The sequence below is a fragment of the Jaculus jaculus genome, unplaced genomic scaffold, assembly GCF_020740685.1.
Source record: "Jaculus jaculus isolate mJacJac1 unplaced genomic scaffold, mJacJac1.mat.Y.cur mat_scaffold_178_1_24972_arrow_ctg1, whole genome shotgun sequence".
In the NCBI taxonomy this organism is placed as follows: domain Eukaryota; kingdom Metazoa; phylum Chordata; class Mammalia; order Rodentia; family Dipodidae; genus Jaculus; species Jaculus jaculus.
Window position 1 is genome coordinate 4,076 of NW_025423435.1, and position 16,979 is coordinate 21,054.

Consider the following 16,979-nt stretch of genomic DNA (forward strand, 5'->3'; position numbering starts at 1 on the left):
GGTGCTGATGGGATTCTTGGTGGGTCTTTTGTTGTTAATTTTTAGCAATATAACATTGTGATCTGACATCAAGCCGGCACTTATATCAGTCTTCCTGAGTATGTGGAGGCAGGCTTTGTGGCCCAGTATATGGTCAGTTTTTGGGGAATGTTCCATGGGCTGCTGAAAAGAGTATTCAGTCTGTGGATTTGGGATGGAATGTTCTGTAGATGTCCATTAGGCCTAAGTGCTCTATGGTTTTGTTGACCTTTCTTACTTCCTTGTTGAATTTCTGTTTGGATTATCTGTCTACTACTGATAATGGTGTATTGAAGTCCACAAAATGGTGATGTTGGTGGTTTTTTCTGTTTTATTGTCAAGTAGGTTCTGCTTTATGAACTGTGGTGCCCCTGTGTTTGGTGTCTACAGATTTATGATTATAATTTCCTCTTGGTAGATCATTCACTTGTTAAGTAATAAGTGGCCTTATTTGCCTTTTTGATTATTTTTTGTTTCAAGTCTGTTTTATCCAATATAAAAATAGCCACGCCTGCTTGTTTCTTATTTTTGTTTGCTTGGAATATTGTTTTCCACCCTTTCACCCTGAGGAGGTGTCTGTCTTTAGTGGTGAGGTAGGTTTCTTGAAGACAACAGATTGAGGTGTCTAATTTTCTGATCCATCCTGTTAGCTTATGTCTTGATGGGTGAATTAAGGCCATTAATATTTAGGGTAATGATTGTGAGGTTTGATTTGATCCCTGCCATATTGTGTTGGTGTATATGGTTTGGTTTTCATGGACTTTGAAGTTTTTGGTGCGTTCTCTGAGTTTGGTCAGGGAGGTGCTTGTACCTGAGCTCGGGTAGGCCAGGCAGGTGAAATGGACCTGGGCTTTCACGTGAATGGGCACCAGCTGTAGCAGTGATGGACACTGGGATGATTCCAGCTCTTAACTGTTATGAATTGAGCTGCAAAAATATGGTTGAGCAAATCTCTCTGGACTGTGGTTTAAAGGTTTTAGTGTACATGCCTAGTAAGGAAATAACTGGGTCTGTTGGTAATTCTATGGTCAGCTTTTTCAGGAGTCTCCATATTGCTTTCCAAAGAGGTTGTACCATCTTACATTCCCACCAACACTGGTTGAGGGTTCCTAATTCTCCACATCCTCGCCAGCATTTATTTTCATTTGATTTTTTGGATGTTTGCTATCCTTACTGGGGTAAGGTGGAATCTCGTAGTTGTTTTCATTTACATTTCCCTGATGATTAGGGATGATGAACATTTTCTTAAGTGTGCGTTTGCCATTTGTATTTCTTCCTCTGTGAATTGCCTGTCCTGCTCCTTGCCCCATTTGGGGAGTGGGCTGTGTGACTTTTTATTTGTTAGGTTTTTTAGTTCTTTGTACATTCTAGAGATTTGGCCTCTGTCAGCTGGATAATCAGCAAAAATTTTCTCCCATTCTGTGGGTAATCTATTGGCTTTGCTTACCATATGATTGCCTGTAAATAACTTCTTCAGCTTCATGTGAATCCCATTGGTTGAGTGACTGTTTAAGATTGTGAGCTACTAGGGTTTTTTTCAGGGCGTCTTTTTCCATTACTATATCATGGAAAGTTCTTCCTATATTTTCTTCCAGTAGTAGAAGAGTTTCTGGTCTTATATTGAGGTCTTTGATCCACTTGGACTTGAGTGTAGTACATGGCGAGATGTGTGGATCAAGTTTCAATTTCCTGCATATGGCTATCCAGTTTGTCCAGCACCATTTGTTTTTCTTTTTAATTTTTATTAACATTTTCCATGATAAAAAAACCCATAGTAATACCCTTCCTTGCCACCCACACTTTCCCCTTTGACATTCCATTCTCCATCATATTACCTACCCATCTCAATCTTCGTACATACATATATACAGTACCAGCCTATTAAGTACCCACCTCCCTTCCTTTCCCTTCCCTTTATATCTCCTTTTTAACTTACTGGCCTCTTCAATTAAGTATTTTCCTTCTCACGCAGAAGCCCATTCATCTGTAGCTAGGATTCACATATGAGGGAGAACATGTTTTGCTTGGCTTTCTTGGCCTGGGTTACCTCACTTAGTATAATCCTTTCCAGATCCATCCATTTTTCTGCAAATTTCATAACTTCATTTTTCTTTACCGCTGAGTAGAACTCCATTGTATAAATGTGCCACATCTTCATTATCCACTCATCAGTTGAGGGACATCTAGGCTGGTTCCATTTCCCAGCTGTTATAAATTGAGCAGGGATAGGGGGTTATCTAATCCCAGTTTTGTTTCCTAGCTACAATACGGTCAAGCTTCTTATTACTTAAGAATGTAATCTCCAGGTTGGAGCCTTTATGTGAGGTAGAGGAGTGTGTTACTAAGTGCTGATCTCGATGTTAATTGCTTCAGCCACACTGGGTACTCAAAGCTCACTCTCTACTTCTATCATGCTGTGATGACGTTATGACTAACTGCTTGCTCTTGACATATTTTCCCCACCATGATGAAGTTTCTTTTCAAAGCATCCAGAAGCAGGGAATTACCATGGCATATTGTTCACAATCATGGAAGTTGTTAATTATAAGAAAGAAAAACAAATAAATATATATACTTGTTTGTGTTTAATATATATTAAATAAATAAATTATATATGTATTTTAAATAAGAGAGCAATGAAGAGAAACAACAAACAAGTAAACAAAGAAAAACTGCCAGTTGGAAATAAACCTTGTCTTTCCATAAGCTGTTTTGAAGTAATAAGGTAAATAGTACAGAAAGTTGTTACCAAGATGCTGATGCTACAAAAAGCACAAACATATGACTTTGTAAAGTTTTAGTTTCAGAGAGAGAGAGAGAATAAATATGGCCATGGAAAGGCCTTTATCCACCACAAATGAACTCAAGATGCATGCACCACCTTGTGAATCTGGCTTATGTGGGTGGTGGTGTATTGAACCTGTGTCCTTAGCATTTGTAGGCAAGTGCTCTAATACTAAGCAATCTCTCCATCCCCCAACCATGTGATTTTTAGTCTTTTGGAACGAGACTTAAGGAGGAATATGCAAGGAATCTGGCACTTTGGACTAAGAAAGTGTAGGATTGTAAGCAGAAGTTAATTTGCTATTCACATGAGAATATGAAGGACTAAAATGCAGAAAGAGATATGAATTGTGTAGACTCCTGAGTTTTCAGAGAGGAAAGATGTCTTTGTTAGGATCTGGGCTAAATGTAATTTGTTTGATATTCTCACTGTTCTCCTGTTGTCCTTTGACCTTGAGTAATGATGAATTTAGAAGTAATGTACTGATTTGTTTGGTGGAGAATAATGTAGAGCAGAATATATGAAGGATATAAAGATTGGCAAGAAGGAAGTATGTACAGATAAGTTTTAGGACCCAGAGTGTTTAGCCACCTTAGTTGCATTTGTTAAAGGCTTACCCTGTTGAAGGGTGGTCCAGCTCCTGTGATGGGGGAAATAGCTACTATGCACTGCAGGTGAGACTCAACCCAGTGCTTAAAAGGGGGCCCTGAAGTAAGAATGCTGAAGGAGTTTCTTGGTCCTTGGAAGTCTGGCTTCATTTCAGCCTGGAATGAATTTTTCAGCATCACCAACTTGGCATTGGTGTTTTGAAGTATTACAGATGCAGAAAATACATGGTCATGGAGTGTACTCATTGTTCTGGAAAGTTTGGGTCTGGAGAGTGTTTGGATCAGGTGTTGTGTCCCAGGAACAAGAAGACAACTGCTACAGAAGTATTTAAACATAGATAGCCAAAGCTAAGTCTACCATTTTATCCAATGTAAAATTTGATTTCCTGTTTTGTAAAGTGGCAATAAGAGTATATAGTCTCATAACAATATTGTAAGTCTCTTCATTGTGTATGTTGTCAAGCACAGAGCAACAGTTCTTTGAAATTGATAGTTTTGGGTGGGAGGTAATGTCACTGTATTGCACATGTGTGCACATACTTTAAAGTAGATGATGTAATTAATATGACAAGAACACAGGCATTGGTCTTAAAGATGAATCATTATTTGCCATGGGCAAGTTTTCAGTGGTTTGATTCCTGAATCACTGGGCACATGTTTATTAATTACTTTTGTTCATTTACTGGAAGTTCATTCAGTTGAAGGTCCATTGAAGCAGAGGTTACTATTTGTGTATGTTTCTCAGTTTGTTTTCTAGATGGGGCCTCATTCTAACACAAGCTGGACTGGAACTTACTTTCTCGACCAGGGCTGACATTGAACTCACAGGGATCCTTGTACTTTTGCCTTACTAGTTCATGGATTAAAGGTGTGTGCCAGTGTGACTAGTTGTAGAGTCTGGATTTATTAAAGATACCCAGCAGTAGTTAATTCCTGGATATTTCAACATTAAAGCTATAAAATCACTATGAATGTAGACCAAATATTCCTTTTATGTATGAGCCAACTCATAAAGTCAGATGCTCTGTGTTTATTCTCTAAATGAAACTTTAATCCTAATCAAGAAATATTTTTGACCTATATGGTCTTTGTGCCTTTTTTTTAGGATGATAAAGGCCATAAACATATTGAAAATATATTTTACATGTTAATTTGGAAGTAGAGGAGAGAGAGAGAGATGGAGGGCATGAGGGTGAGAAAGACCGAAATGGACATGACAGGGACTCCTGACACTGCAAATGAATTCCAGATGACTGTGCCAGTTTGTGTATGTGGTTTCCATCAGTACTCTTGATCTGAACTTTGGGTGACAGTTTGTGTACGTGGTTTCCATCAGTACTCTTGATCTGAACTTGTGGTGACAGTTTGTGTACGTGGTTTCCATCAGTACTCTTGATCTGAACTTGGGGTGACAGTTTGTGTACGTGGTTTCCGTCAGTACTCTTGATTTGAACTTGGAGTGCCAGTTTGTGTATGTGGTTTCCATCAGTACTCTTGATTTGAACTTGGGGTGCCAGTTTGTATACGTGGTTTCCATCAGTACTCTTGATTTGAACTGGGGGTGCCAGTTTGTGTATGTGGTTTCCATCAGTACTCTTGATTTGAACTTGGGGTGCCAGGCTTGGCAAGCAAGCACCTGTACATTTGAGCCGTATCTCCAGCTCCTGGTATATGTTTTTTATGAGAGATTATTTTCTGTGGCAATTAGGTAACATAGTTGTAGGGGATATGCTTCTGATATAATTGAGAGTTATGTACACAGGAGATGGGTTAGTTTTAAGTCTAATCAACTAAGCATTTATGTGCAAATAGGTTAGGTTGTAACTAGATTCTTTTGAAAAAATATTTATTTGCAACCTGAGGGGTAGAAGAGAGACAGCCAGAGAGAGAGAGAGAAAGAGAGACAGAGAGAGAGAGAGAGGGAGATAATGGGCACACCAGGGCCGCTAGCCACTGCACATGAACTCCAGACACATGTGCCCCCTTTGCATTTGGCTTATATGGGTTCTGGGTAATTGAATCTGAGTCCTTTGGATTTGCAAGCAAGAGCCTTTACCGCTAAGCCATCTCTCCGGCCCATAACTAGATTCTAAACCTCACTAATTTTCTTGTACTTTAAGGACTATGTGTGTTATTTATTTATTATTTATATGTGTAGGAGAAGTATGGGTGCAGAAGGTCTCTTTCTGCTACAAACAAATGTGAGATTTTATTTTTCCAGTGTTTACACCTGCTTATATATGTGTGACTTGAGAATTGAACACAGTTTATAGCCAACCACCTTTAATAGCTGAGCCATCTCCTCAATACACATTTTGTACTTTTTTAAAAGACTTTTATTGACAATCTTCACACAGATCCATAATTTTGTTTATCATTATTTTCTTCTCTTTTCATCTTCAATCTTTTCTTCTGCATTGTCCTACTACTGAACCACTTTTTTATCTTGCTATTCCCTCTACTGTTTTGATATCGTTTTTACCTCCCTCGTCATCCACCTGGAAATGTTGATGTGTCCAGTATTGTGTACGTCCTGTGCGAGTGATGTCACCTGCTGTGAAGTCATGAATACAAAGAATGCTTATGAATAAAAAGGATGCAAGGTGTCTAGGAGATAGCTTTCCAAAGGCCTTTTAGCACCCTCTTCAGTGTTGTTACCGAGCCTTGCATTAGGTGGCATCAATGTCTAATTTAGTGTTAAGAACTCAGCAGTCATCTTTTCTTTGTAAGATATTTTTATTTTTATTTATTATTTAAGAGAGAGAGAGAGAGAAAGAGAGACAGAGAGGGAGAGAGAGAAGGAGAGAATTGGCACCCCTGGGATTCCAGCTGCTACAAACACATTCCAGATGCAAACACTACCTTGTACATCTGGCTTATATAGGTTCCAGGGTCTCGAGCCTGAGTATTTGGCTTTATAAGGAAAGACCTTAATGGCAAAGCCATCTCCCCATTCCAACAGTCATTTTTTTCTTTGAACTTTGATGACTTTTGAGCCTTCTTAATAGTCACCACCATCTGTCAAAGAATTTATCTGAACCTAACTTAGAGCATCACAAATCTATGGGCAAAGATAAATCTTTAGAGAGAAATTTGATAGGTACAATGTTTTCATTTAGCCAAATCATGCTAATAGCTTTCCTCAGGGACTGTATCTTTCCAAATCATAGTTTTTTTAAGTATTTAATTTATTTGAGAAAGAATAAGGCAGACGGGAAGTTGGGGGGGGAGGAAGGGAGAGAATTGGCATGCCAGGGCCTCTATCCACTGAAAACAAACTCCAGATGCATGAGCATCTGGCTTACATGCATAACAAAAAATCAAACCTGAATCCCTAGGCTTCATATGCAAGTGTGTTAACTGCTAAGCCATCTCTCCAGCCCAAAATCATAGATTTTTTTGAATAGGTGTTTATTATCAGATACATTCCCTCTCATGTAGTAAACCTCATTTGGAATCAGACCGCAATCAGTTACAACTCTCTCTAAACCACAAAGTCATTCAAATTTGCATTTCCCTGATGGCTAAAATGTGCAATAGTTTTTGAAATATTTTTGTCCATTCGTATTTTGTCTTTTGAGAACTTTCTGTTCAGTTCCATATCCCATTTATATTCATTGTTTGATTTTGGATTTCTTTATTTTGAGTTCTTTACATATCATAGTCAATTTTTTTTCTTCCAAATTTTTATTAACAACTTCCATGATTATAAAAATACCCCAGGGTACTATCTCCTCTCCCCCCACTTTTCCCTTTGAAACTCCATTCTCCATCATGCCCCCTTTCTTCTCAATCAGTCTCTCTTTTCATTTTGATGTCATGATCTTTTCCTCCTCTTACGATGGTCTTGTGCAGGTAGTGTCAGGCACTGTGAGGCCATGGATATGCAGGCCATTTTGTGTCTGGAGGGAGCACGTTGTAAGGAGTCCTACCCTTCCTTTGGCTCTTACATTCTTTCCACCACCTCTTCCGCATTAGACCCAATCACACCTTCCAAGGTGTGATTGAGATGTTACTTGGTACTCTAGTCATTTCTTTCCATCACCCTGATGCCTTCTGAGTTGTCCCAAGGTCACTGCCATCTGAAAAGAGAAGATTCTATAACCAAAGTGAGAGTAGCATTAATATAAGGGTATGAATATTAAGAGAAGTGCATACTGGGCAGTTTGATAAGCATAGTATATACATTTATCCAGACATCAGCAGATGTTACACCCCGAGTGTTCATGACTACCCCTGTTTTACGTTTTCAGTATCAGGGTTGTATTCCCTCCCATGGAATGGGAGTCCAGTCCCATTGGAGGGCAGTTGGTTTCCACCATCATAGACGTGCCACTATTGCACCTGTTGGCTCTTTTGGCCTGGCTGGCCAGTTGTAAGGTTTGCAGTGTCTACTGTTGATTATCTTCATTGGTGATTTCTCTTTTTCCCATTGAACTACATGCAGAATGGCTTCTTCCAGCTTTCTGTCAGCTGGTCTACATAGAGGAAGTTTTTACCTCAGTTCCAGCAGGATTTCTCATTGGCCTTGCAGCCCAAGTATATGGAGTCTTCAGCAATAGGGTCTTACCATCTATTCCTGGTGGGAATCCAAGGGCCTCAGCAATGGCTTCTAATATTTTGGGGGCATCAGGCACCTCCCTGGCCAACAACTCACTGGAAGGTATCCCATCCCTGGTCCTGAAAATTTTTAGCAATCTTGTATGTTACCTGAGTGTTCCTTTGTCCAAAATGTAGGATTCCATATGATTTATATATATCCTCTTAAATTCATAGTCAAATTTTAATAGGTGGACATTTTCTTCCATTATGTTTGTAGCCTATGTTTTGTATTTAATAAATTTATTTCCTTAAATTTTTTAAAAATTATTTATTTATTTATTTGAGAGTGACGGACACAGAGAGAAAGACAGATATAGGGAGAGAGAGAGAATGGGCAGCCTCTGCAAATGAACTCCGGATGCGTGCGCCCCCTTGTGCCTCTGGCTAACATGGGACCTGGGAAACCGAGCCTCGAACCGGGGTCCGTAGGCTTCACAGGCAAGCGCTTAACCGCTAAGTCATCTCTCCAGCCCTCCTTAAATTTATTAACATTTCTAGGATTATAAAAAATATCCCATGTTAATACCCTCCCTCCCCCCATTTTCCCCTTTGAAATTCTATTCTCCATTATATCCCCTCCCCACTTCTCAATCAGTCTCTTTTATTTTAATGTCATAATCTTTTCCTCCTCTTATGATGGTCTTGTGCAGATAGTGTCAGGCACTATGAGGTCATGGATATCCAGGCCATTTTATGTCTGGAGGGAGCACATTGTAAGTAGTACTACCCTTCCTTTGGCTCTTAAATTCTTTCTACCACCTCTTCCACAGTAAACCCTGACCCTTGGAAGGTGTGATTGAGATGTTACTCAGTATTCTAGTCATTTCTTTCCAGCACCATGATACCTTCTGAGTCATCCCAAGGTCACTGCCATGAAAAAATAGCAGATTCTCTATTCAAAGTGAGAGTAGCATTAATATATGGGTATGGATATTAAGAGAAGTGCTTACTGGGCAGTTTGATAAGCATAGTATATACATTTATCCAGCAGCAGCAGATGTTACACCCCTAGGGCTTATGACTCCCCCTGTTTTCGGTTTCCAGTATCAGGGATCTATTCCCTCCCATGGAGTGGGCCTCCAGTACAATTGGAGGGCAGTTGGTTTCCACCATGACAGACGTGCTGCTATTGCACCCGTTGGCTCATTTGGCCTAGCTGACCTATTATAAGGCTTCGGTGTCCACTGCTGAGTATCTTCACTGGTGGTATCTCTTTCTCCCATTAAACTACATGTAGAATGGCTCCTTCCCATTTTCTGTCAGCATATTTTTAAATTTTTGTTTTTTTAAGGGAACAATTTGCCAATGAGGCATTACAATTCTTTTTTTTTTGGCTTTTTTAAAAATTTTTATTAACATTTTCCATTATAAAATATATCCCATGGTAATTCCCTCCCTCCTCACCCCCACACTTTCCCATTTGAAATTCCATTCTCCATCATATTACCTCCCCATTACAATCATTGTATTTACATATATACAATATCAACCTATTAAGTATCTTCCCCTCTTCCTTTCTCTACCCTTTATGTCTCCTTTTTAACTTACTGGACTCTGCTACTAAGTATTTTCATTCTCACGCAGAAGCCCAGTCATCTGTAGCTAGGATCCACATATGAGAGAGAACATGTGGCGCTTGGCTTTCTGGGTCTGGGTTACCTCACTTAGTATAATACTTTCCAGCTCCATCCATTTTTCTGCAAATTTCATAACTTCATTTTTCTTTATCGCTGAGTAGAACTCCATTGTATAAATGTGCCACATCTTCATTATCCACTCATCTGTTGATGGACATCTAGGCTGGTTCCATTTCCCAGCTATTATAAATTGAGCAGAAATAAACATGGTTGAGCACGTACTTCTAAGGAAATGTGATGAGTCTTTTGGATATATGCCTAGGAGTGCTATAGCTGGGTCATATGGTAGATCAATCTCTAGCTGCTTTAGGAACCTCCACACTGATTTCCACAATGGCTGGACCAGATTGCATTCCCACCAGCAGTGCAGAAGGGTTTCTCTTTTTCCACATCCCCGCCAACACTTATGATCATTTGTTTTCATGACGGTGGCCAATCTGACAGGAGTGAGATGGAATCTCAATGTAGTTTTAATCTGCATTTCCCTGATGACTAGTGACGTAGAACATTTTTTTAGATGCTTATATGCCATTCGTATTTCTTCCTTTGAGAACTCTCTATTTAGCTCCATATCCCATTTTTTGATTGGCTTGTTTGATTCCTTATTAGTTAACTTTTTGAGTTCTTTGTATATCCTAGATATTAATCCATTATCAGATGTATAGCTGGCGAAGATTTTTTCCCATTCTATAGGTTGTCTCTTTGCCTTTTTCACTGTGTCCTTTGCAGTGCAAAACCTTTGTAATTTCATTAGGTCCCAGTGATTAATCTGTGGTTTTATTGCCTGAGCAATTGGGGTTGTATTCAGAAAGTCTTTGCCAAGACCAATATGTTGAAGGGTTTCCCCTACTTTTTCCTCTAGCAGTTTCAGAGTTTCCGGTCTGATGTTAAGGTCTTTAATCCATTTGGACTTAATTCTTGTGCATGGCGAGACAGAAGAATCTATTTTCATCCTTCTGCAGATATATATCCAGTTTTCAAAACACGATTTGCTGAAGAGGCTGTCTCTTCTCCAATGAGTATTTTTGGCATTTTTATCGAATATCAGGTGGCTATAGCTACTTGGGCTTACATCTGGGTCCTCTATTCTGTTCCACTGATCTACATGTCTGTTTTTGTGCCAGTACCATGCTGTTTTTGTTACTATGGCTCTGTAGTATAGGTTAAAATCAGGTATGGTGATACCACCAGCCTCTTTTTTGTTGCTCAGTATTATTTTAGATATTCGAGGTTTTTTGTGATTCCAAATGAATTTTTGGATTGTTTTTTCTATTTCCATGAAGAAAGCCTTTGGAATTTTGATAGGGATTGCATTAAATGTGTAGATTGCTTTAGGTAAGATTGCCATTTTCACAATATTGATTCTTCCAATCCAGGAACAAGGGATGTTTCTCCACTTTCTAGTGTCTTCTGCAATTTCTCGCTTGAGTGCTTTAAAGTTCTCATTGTATAGATTCTTTACTTCCTTGGTTAGGTTTATTCCAAGGTATTTTATTTTTTTTGATGCAATTGTGAATGGGAGTGATTCTCTGATTTCATCCTCTGTGTGTTTGTTGGTAGCATATATGAAGGCTACTGATTTCTGTGTATTTATTTTGTATCCTGCTACATTGCTGTAGGTTTTTATCAGCTCTAACTGCTTGCTAGTAGAGTCTTTAGGGTCCTTTATGTATAGAATCATGTCATCTGCAAATAATGATAACTTGATCTCTTCCTTTCCAATTTGTATCCCTTTTATGTGTGTCTCTTGCCTTATTGCTATGGCTAAGACTTCCAAAACTATATTAAATGAAAGTGGGGACAGTGGACACTCTTGTCTTGTTCTTGATTTTAGTGGAAAAGCTTCCAGTTTTTCCCCATTTAGTAATATGTTGGCTGTAGGCTTGTCATAAATAGCCTTTGTTATATTGAGATATGTTCCTTCTATTCCCAGTCCCTGTAGGACTTTTATCATGAAGAGATGTTGGATTTTGTCAAATGCTTTCTCTGCGTCTAATGAGATGATCATGTGATTTTTGTCCTTCAACCCGTTTTTGTAATGTATTACATTTATAGATTTGCGTATGTTGAACCATCTCTGCATCTCTTGGATAAAGCCTACTTGGTCAGGGTGAATGATCTTTTTGATATATTCTTGTAATCTGTTTGCCAATATTTTGTTGAGAATTTTTGCATCTATGTTCATGAGGGAGATTGGTCTGTAATTTTCTTTTTTTGTTCTATCTTTGCCTAGTTTTGGTATCAGGGTGATGCTGGCCTCATAGAAGGAGTTTGATAGAATTCCTTCTTTTTCTGTTTCCTGGAAAAGCTTAAGAAGCAATGGTGGTGGCGGTCGGCGGCTGCCCGGCCGGCAGAGGGGCGGTGTGCGCAGCGCCGGGGAGGATGAGCTCCCCGCGGGGATGGAGCGCCGACCTGGCCCGCTTCTACACGGTCACTGAGCCCCGGCGCCACCCCCGGGGACACACGGTGTACAAGGTCACCGCCCGGGTGGTTTCACGATGAAATCCAGAAGATGTCCAGGAAATAATTGTATGGAAGAGGTATAGTGATTTTAAGAAGCTGCACAGAGAACTATGGCAGATTCACAGACACTCATTCCGACATTCAGAATTGTTTCCTCCATTTGCTAAAGGAATAGTTTTTGGCCGCTTTGACAAAACTGTCATTGAAGAGAGAAGACAGTGTGCCGAAGACCTGCTACAATTCTCTGCCAATGTCCCTGCTCTGTACAACAGTAAACAGCTGGAAGACTTTTTCAAGGAGAGTCAAGCCCCACTCGCCGAGAGGCTGTGAAGAGATGGACAGCAGAGTATCTCATGCGCGCAGAAAGCGTCTCCAGCCTCCATTGCAAGCCTCAGCCTGAGGACGCATCTCAGCCTCTAGGATCACTAAGTTCAAGGCCCTCTTGGAACCTAAGGAGCCCTGCCGAGGTGCTGAAGGCCTTCAGAGTCCTTGGGGTGATTGACAAGGTTTTACTTGTAATGGACACAAGGACAGAACAGACATTCATTTTAAAACGTCTAAGGAGAAGCAGTGAGTTCAGCAGGAGCCGGAAGACCATCATCCCCCGCTGCGTGCCCAACATGGTGTGTCTGCACAAGTACATCATCTCCGAGGAGTCGGTGTTCCTCGTGCTGCAGCTGGCCGAAGGTGGCAAACTCTGGTCCTATATCAGTAAATTCCTAAACAGATGTTCTGAAGAAAGCTTTGACATCAAGGAAATGAAGAAGTCCGCACCTGGTAACGTTGCTCCCCCACAGCCATCTTGTGGGCCTCAGGATGGCAGTGGTTCTGAATCCAGAGGGAGCGATGGAGGGAGCGTGCCCAGAGTTCTACCTTTGAAGACTAGCCTCACTTCAAGTTCTCAAGAGGACAGCAACCAGGAGGATGAAGGCCAAGACAGCTTTCCAAGATGGCCTGACTCTGGCTCCAGCTCTGAAGAGGAGTGCACCACTAGCTATTTAACACTATGCAATGAATATGGGCGGGAAAAGATCGACCCAGGGTCCTTGAATGAAGAGCCATTCATGAAGCCTGAAGGGGGTGATGTTGGTCCTGGAGTTGTTGAGCATTTCCCAATAGCCCTTGCTGCTGACAGTGACAGCCTTAGCACACAAGTGAAATTCTTTCCCGGAGATGACCCAGAAGCAGTTCGTTGTCTAGGAACCTCTGATTCCCTTACTCGGTCGAAAAACAGTCCCATGGAATTCTTTAGGATAGACAGTAAGGACAGCGCCAGTGAACTTCTGGGGCTTGATTTGGGAGAAAAGCTGTGCAGTCTAAAGTCAGAGCCTTTGAAGCCATTCTTTCTGCTTGAAGATGGAGACAGCCCTTGCAGGAGTTTTGATACCAGTGAAAGCAAGGGAGAATCTGAAGCTCAGGACACCATTAGCAGGGGCTCAGATGACTCAGTCCCAGTTATTTCATTTAAAGATGCTGCGTTTGAGGATGTGGGTGGTGCTGAAGAAGGCAGGCCTGATCTTCTGGTAAATCTACCTGGTGAATTGGAGGCAACAGAAGAAGCTTCAGCAGTGGGACCCACCACCTTTTCACAGACCATTGCAGGCAGAATAGAAAGTAAACTGTTGGAAGCCCCCGACGTGCTATGCCTCAGGCTGAGCCCTGAACCATGCCAGGCCCCAGAGGAGCCGAGTGACTCTCTGGGGCCCCAGTGCTGTGGCATCCAGAGGCGCCATGAGCAGGAGGATCTTGGAGTGTTATTCCAGGCAGCTGCTGATCATAGTGGCTCAGGAGGCACATCTTTGCTCTGCAGCTCTGGTCCTGAGTTTCAAGGACTTGGAGCAATGGGGATGGCAGTAACTGCAGATGATGCAGGGGAGAGCTTATTTCGTATTTCTAGTCGGCTCTCAGGGGCTGATGAACACGGCACAAGCATGGACACTCCCCACGTGGAGGAAGTGCTTCTGCCCACAGGTCACATGGATGATCTGGCTAGAGGCACTCCGGCTTCTTTATTCCAGAGAGACTCTGAGACGAAGGAACAAAGTGGGTTAGCAGTAGCAGGAGACAAGGAAATCCATCAGATTTTTGAGGACCTTGATAAAAAATTAGCACTAAGCTCCAGGTTTTACATCCCAGAGGGCTGCATTCAAAGATGGGCAGCTGAGATGGTAGTAGCCCTTGATGCTTTGCATAGAGAGGGGATTGTGTGCCGCGATTTGAACCCAAACAACATCTTATTGAATGATAGAGGACACATTCAGCTAACGTATTTTAGCAGGTGGAGTGAGGTTGAAGATTCCTGTGACAGTGACGCCATGGCAAGAATGTACTGTGCCCCAGAGGTTGGAGCAATCACAGAAGAAACTGAAGCCTGTGATTGGTGGAGTTTGGGCGCTGTCCTCTTTGAACTTCTCACTGGCAAGACTTTGGTTGAGTGCCATCCAGCAGGAATAAATACACACACTACTTTGAACATGCCAGAATGTGTTTCTGAAGAGGCTCGCTCACTCATTCAACAGCTCTTGCAGTTCAACCCCCTGGAACGCCTGGGTGCTGGAGTGGCCGGAGTTGAAGATATCAAATCTCATCCATTTTTCACCCCAGTGGATTGGGCAGAATTGACAAGGTGAAGACCACGTGGCGTGGTAACAGCTCACATACGCAGATCTCCTGTAATCAGCATTTCTGGCAGAAGGGTCGTGGCCTCCTTTACAGTGTGCCGCAGCCAGAGAACAAGGACTTTGGAGGGAATGAGGAGGCTAAAAGATCTGTCCACAGTTACTGTCTGGACAAGACATTAGCTCGTGTTGCTAGCAGCTGTTATATCTATACCTTTACCAAGGTGTGACTGAATTTACATCTAGGGACACAGGTATATTGCAAACCCACCTGAAATAGGACTGCCCTTCAAGATGACCTCTGCTAGGAAGTGTCGAAGGAAGTTCCACTTGGGAGGAAGACTTTTCCAAGGCAGCTAACCATGTTTCTGCTAACCCAGGCTGGTTGATATGATCACTTTATTGTTTGCCAAATAACACTTAAAGTGATTTGTGAACAGTGTCACCTACAGGTCGGCAAAAAGAGAAGTACAGAATGCTTGGAAGGAACCCACGCCACGAGCACTTTTGAATGGGACCCCGGTGGTGTGGGAGAGCACGCCGTGCTGCCTCCTGTAACCGCGGGCCACTGCTACCGCGGCTTGGCCGCCCTTCTTCCCGCCCTGCCTTTGTTGGCCGCTCTCCACCTTTGGCTACTTCTCTCAAGTTTTCTTTTGCACTCCTGTTCACACACATGCGATGAAAAAGGGAAGGGGTATTTATTCCCCCCAAATTGTCAGCTTTACAAGGACTAAGAAATCATGAAAAAATAAATTGGTAAAATTAAAAAAAAAAAAAAAAAAAAGAAGCAATGGTGTTAGCTCTTCCTTAAAAGTCTGGTAAAATTCAGCAGTGAATCCGTCCCGGCCTGGGCTTTTTTTAGTTGGGAGATTATTGATAACTGTTCGGATCTCCATGTTTGTTAGAGGTCTATTTAAGTGATTAATCTCATTTTGATTTAATTTGGGTAGGTCATATAGATCAAGAAATCATCCATTTCTTTCAGATTTTCATACTTTGTGGAGTATATGCTTTTATAGTATGTCCCTATGATTTTTTGAATTTCTCTGGAATCTGTTGTGATGTTACCTTGTTCATCTCTGATTTTATTAATTTGTGTCTCTTCTCTCTTTCTTTTGGTCAGATTTGCTAAGGGTTTATCAATCTTGTTTATCCTTTCAAAGAACCAACTCTTTGTTTCATTAATTCTTTGGATTGTTCTTTTTGTTTCTATTTCATTAATTTCTGCCCTAATCTTTATTATTTCTTCCCGTCTACTGATTTTTGGTTTGCCTTGTTCTTCTTTTTCCAAGACTTAAGGTGAAGCATTAGGTCGTTTACTTGTGACCTTTCTAATTTCTTAATATAGGCACTTAAGGCTATAAATTTACCTCTTAGAACTGCCTTCACTGTGTCCCAGAGATTTTCGTGTTTTATTCTCATTATCATTTGACTCTATAAATTTTTTGATTTCCTTTTTGATTTCTTCATTGACCCATTCATCATTTAGTAGTGTATTGTTTAGTTTCCATGATTTTGTGTATGCTCTATAGCCTTTCTTGCTACTGATTTGTAGTTTAATTCCATTGTGGTCAGATAGAATGCAAGGAATTATTTCAATTTTCCTGAATTTGTTAAGATTTGCTTTGTGTCCTAATATATGGTCTATTTTAGAGAATGTTCCATGTGCTGCTGAAAAGAATGTATATTCTGCAGCCTTTGGATGAAATGTCCTGTATATATCTGTTAAGTCCATTCCTTCTATGACCTCATTTAGTCCAGATGCCTCTCTGTTTATTCTTTCCCGGGATGACCTGTCAATTGATGAGAGTGGGGTGTTAAAGTCACCCACCACCACTGTGTTTGGTGTTATCTGTGACCTTAGTTCTAATAGTGTTTGTTTGACGAATTTGGGAGCCCCCATGTTAGGTGCATATATGTTTAGGATTGTAATGTCCTCCTGTTGGAGTGTGCCCTTAATCAATATAAAGTGACCTTCCTTATCTTTCTTGACTAACGTCGGACTAAAGTCTACCCTGTCTGATATTAGGATAGCAAGCCCTGCTTGTTTTCTAGGCCCATTTGCTTGAAACACCATCTTCTAACCTTTCACCCTAAGATAATATCTATCCTTTGTAGAAAGGCGAGTTTCTTGGAGACAACAAATTATAGGATCCTGCTTTTTAACCCAGTCTGCAAATCTATGTCTTTTCGTTGGGGCATTGAGGCCGTTGATATTAAGAGATATTATTGAAAGGTGTGTATTTTT

The 16,979-nt window shown here is 41.0% G+C and overlaps 1 protein-coding gene across 1 annotated transcript; it reads left to right on the forward strand.

Moving 5' to 3' along the window:
* Positions 1-12,400: 12,400 nt before the first annotated feature.
* LOC123457261 (ribosomal protein S6 kinase delta-1-like) lies at positions 12,401-15,345 on the forward strand. The gene has a single exon (XM_045141221.1). The coding sequence runs from the start codon at positions 12,467-12,469 to the stop codon at positions 14,741-14,743; it is 2,277 nt and encodes a 758-aa protein (XP_044997156.1). The 5' UTR covers positions 12,401-12,466; the 3' UTR covers positions 14,744-15,345.
* Positions 15,346-16,979: the final 1,634 nt, after the last annotated feature.

Excerpts from the sequence above, each read along its gene's own strand:
- LOC123457261 (XM_045141221.1), top strand. The coding sequence starts at position 12,467 with ATGCGCGCAGAAAGCGTCTCCAGCCTCCATTGCAAGCCTCAGCCTGAG.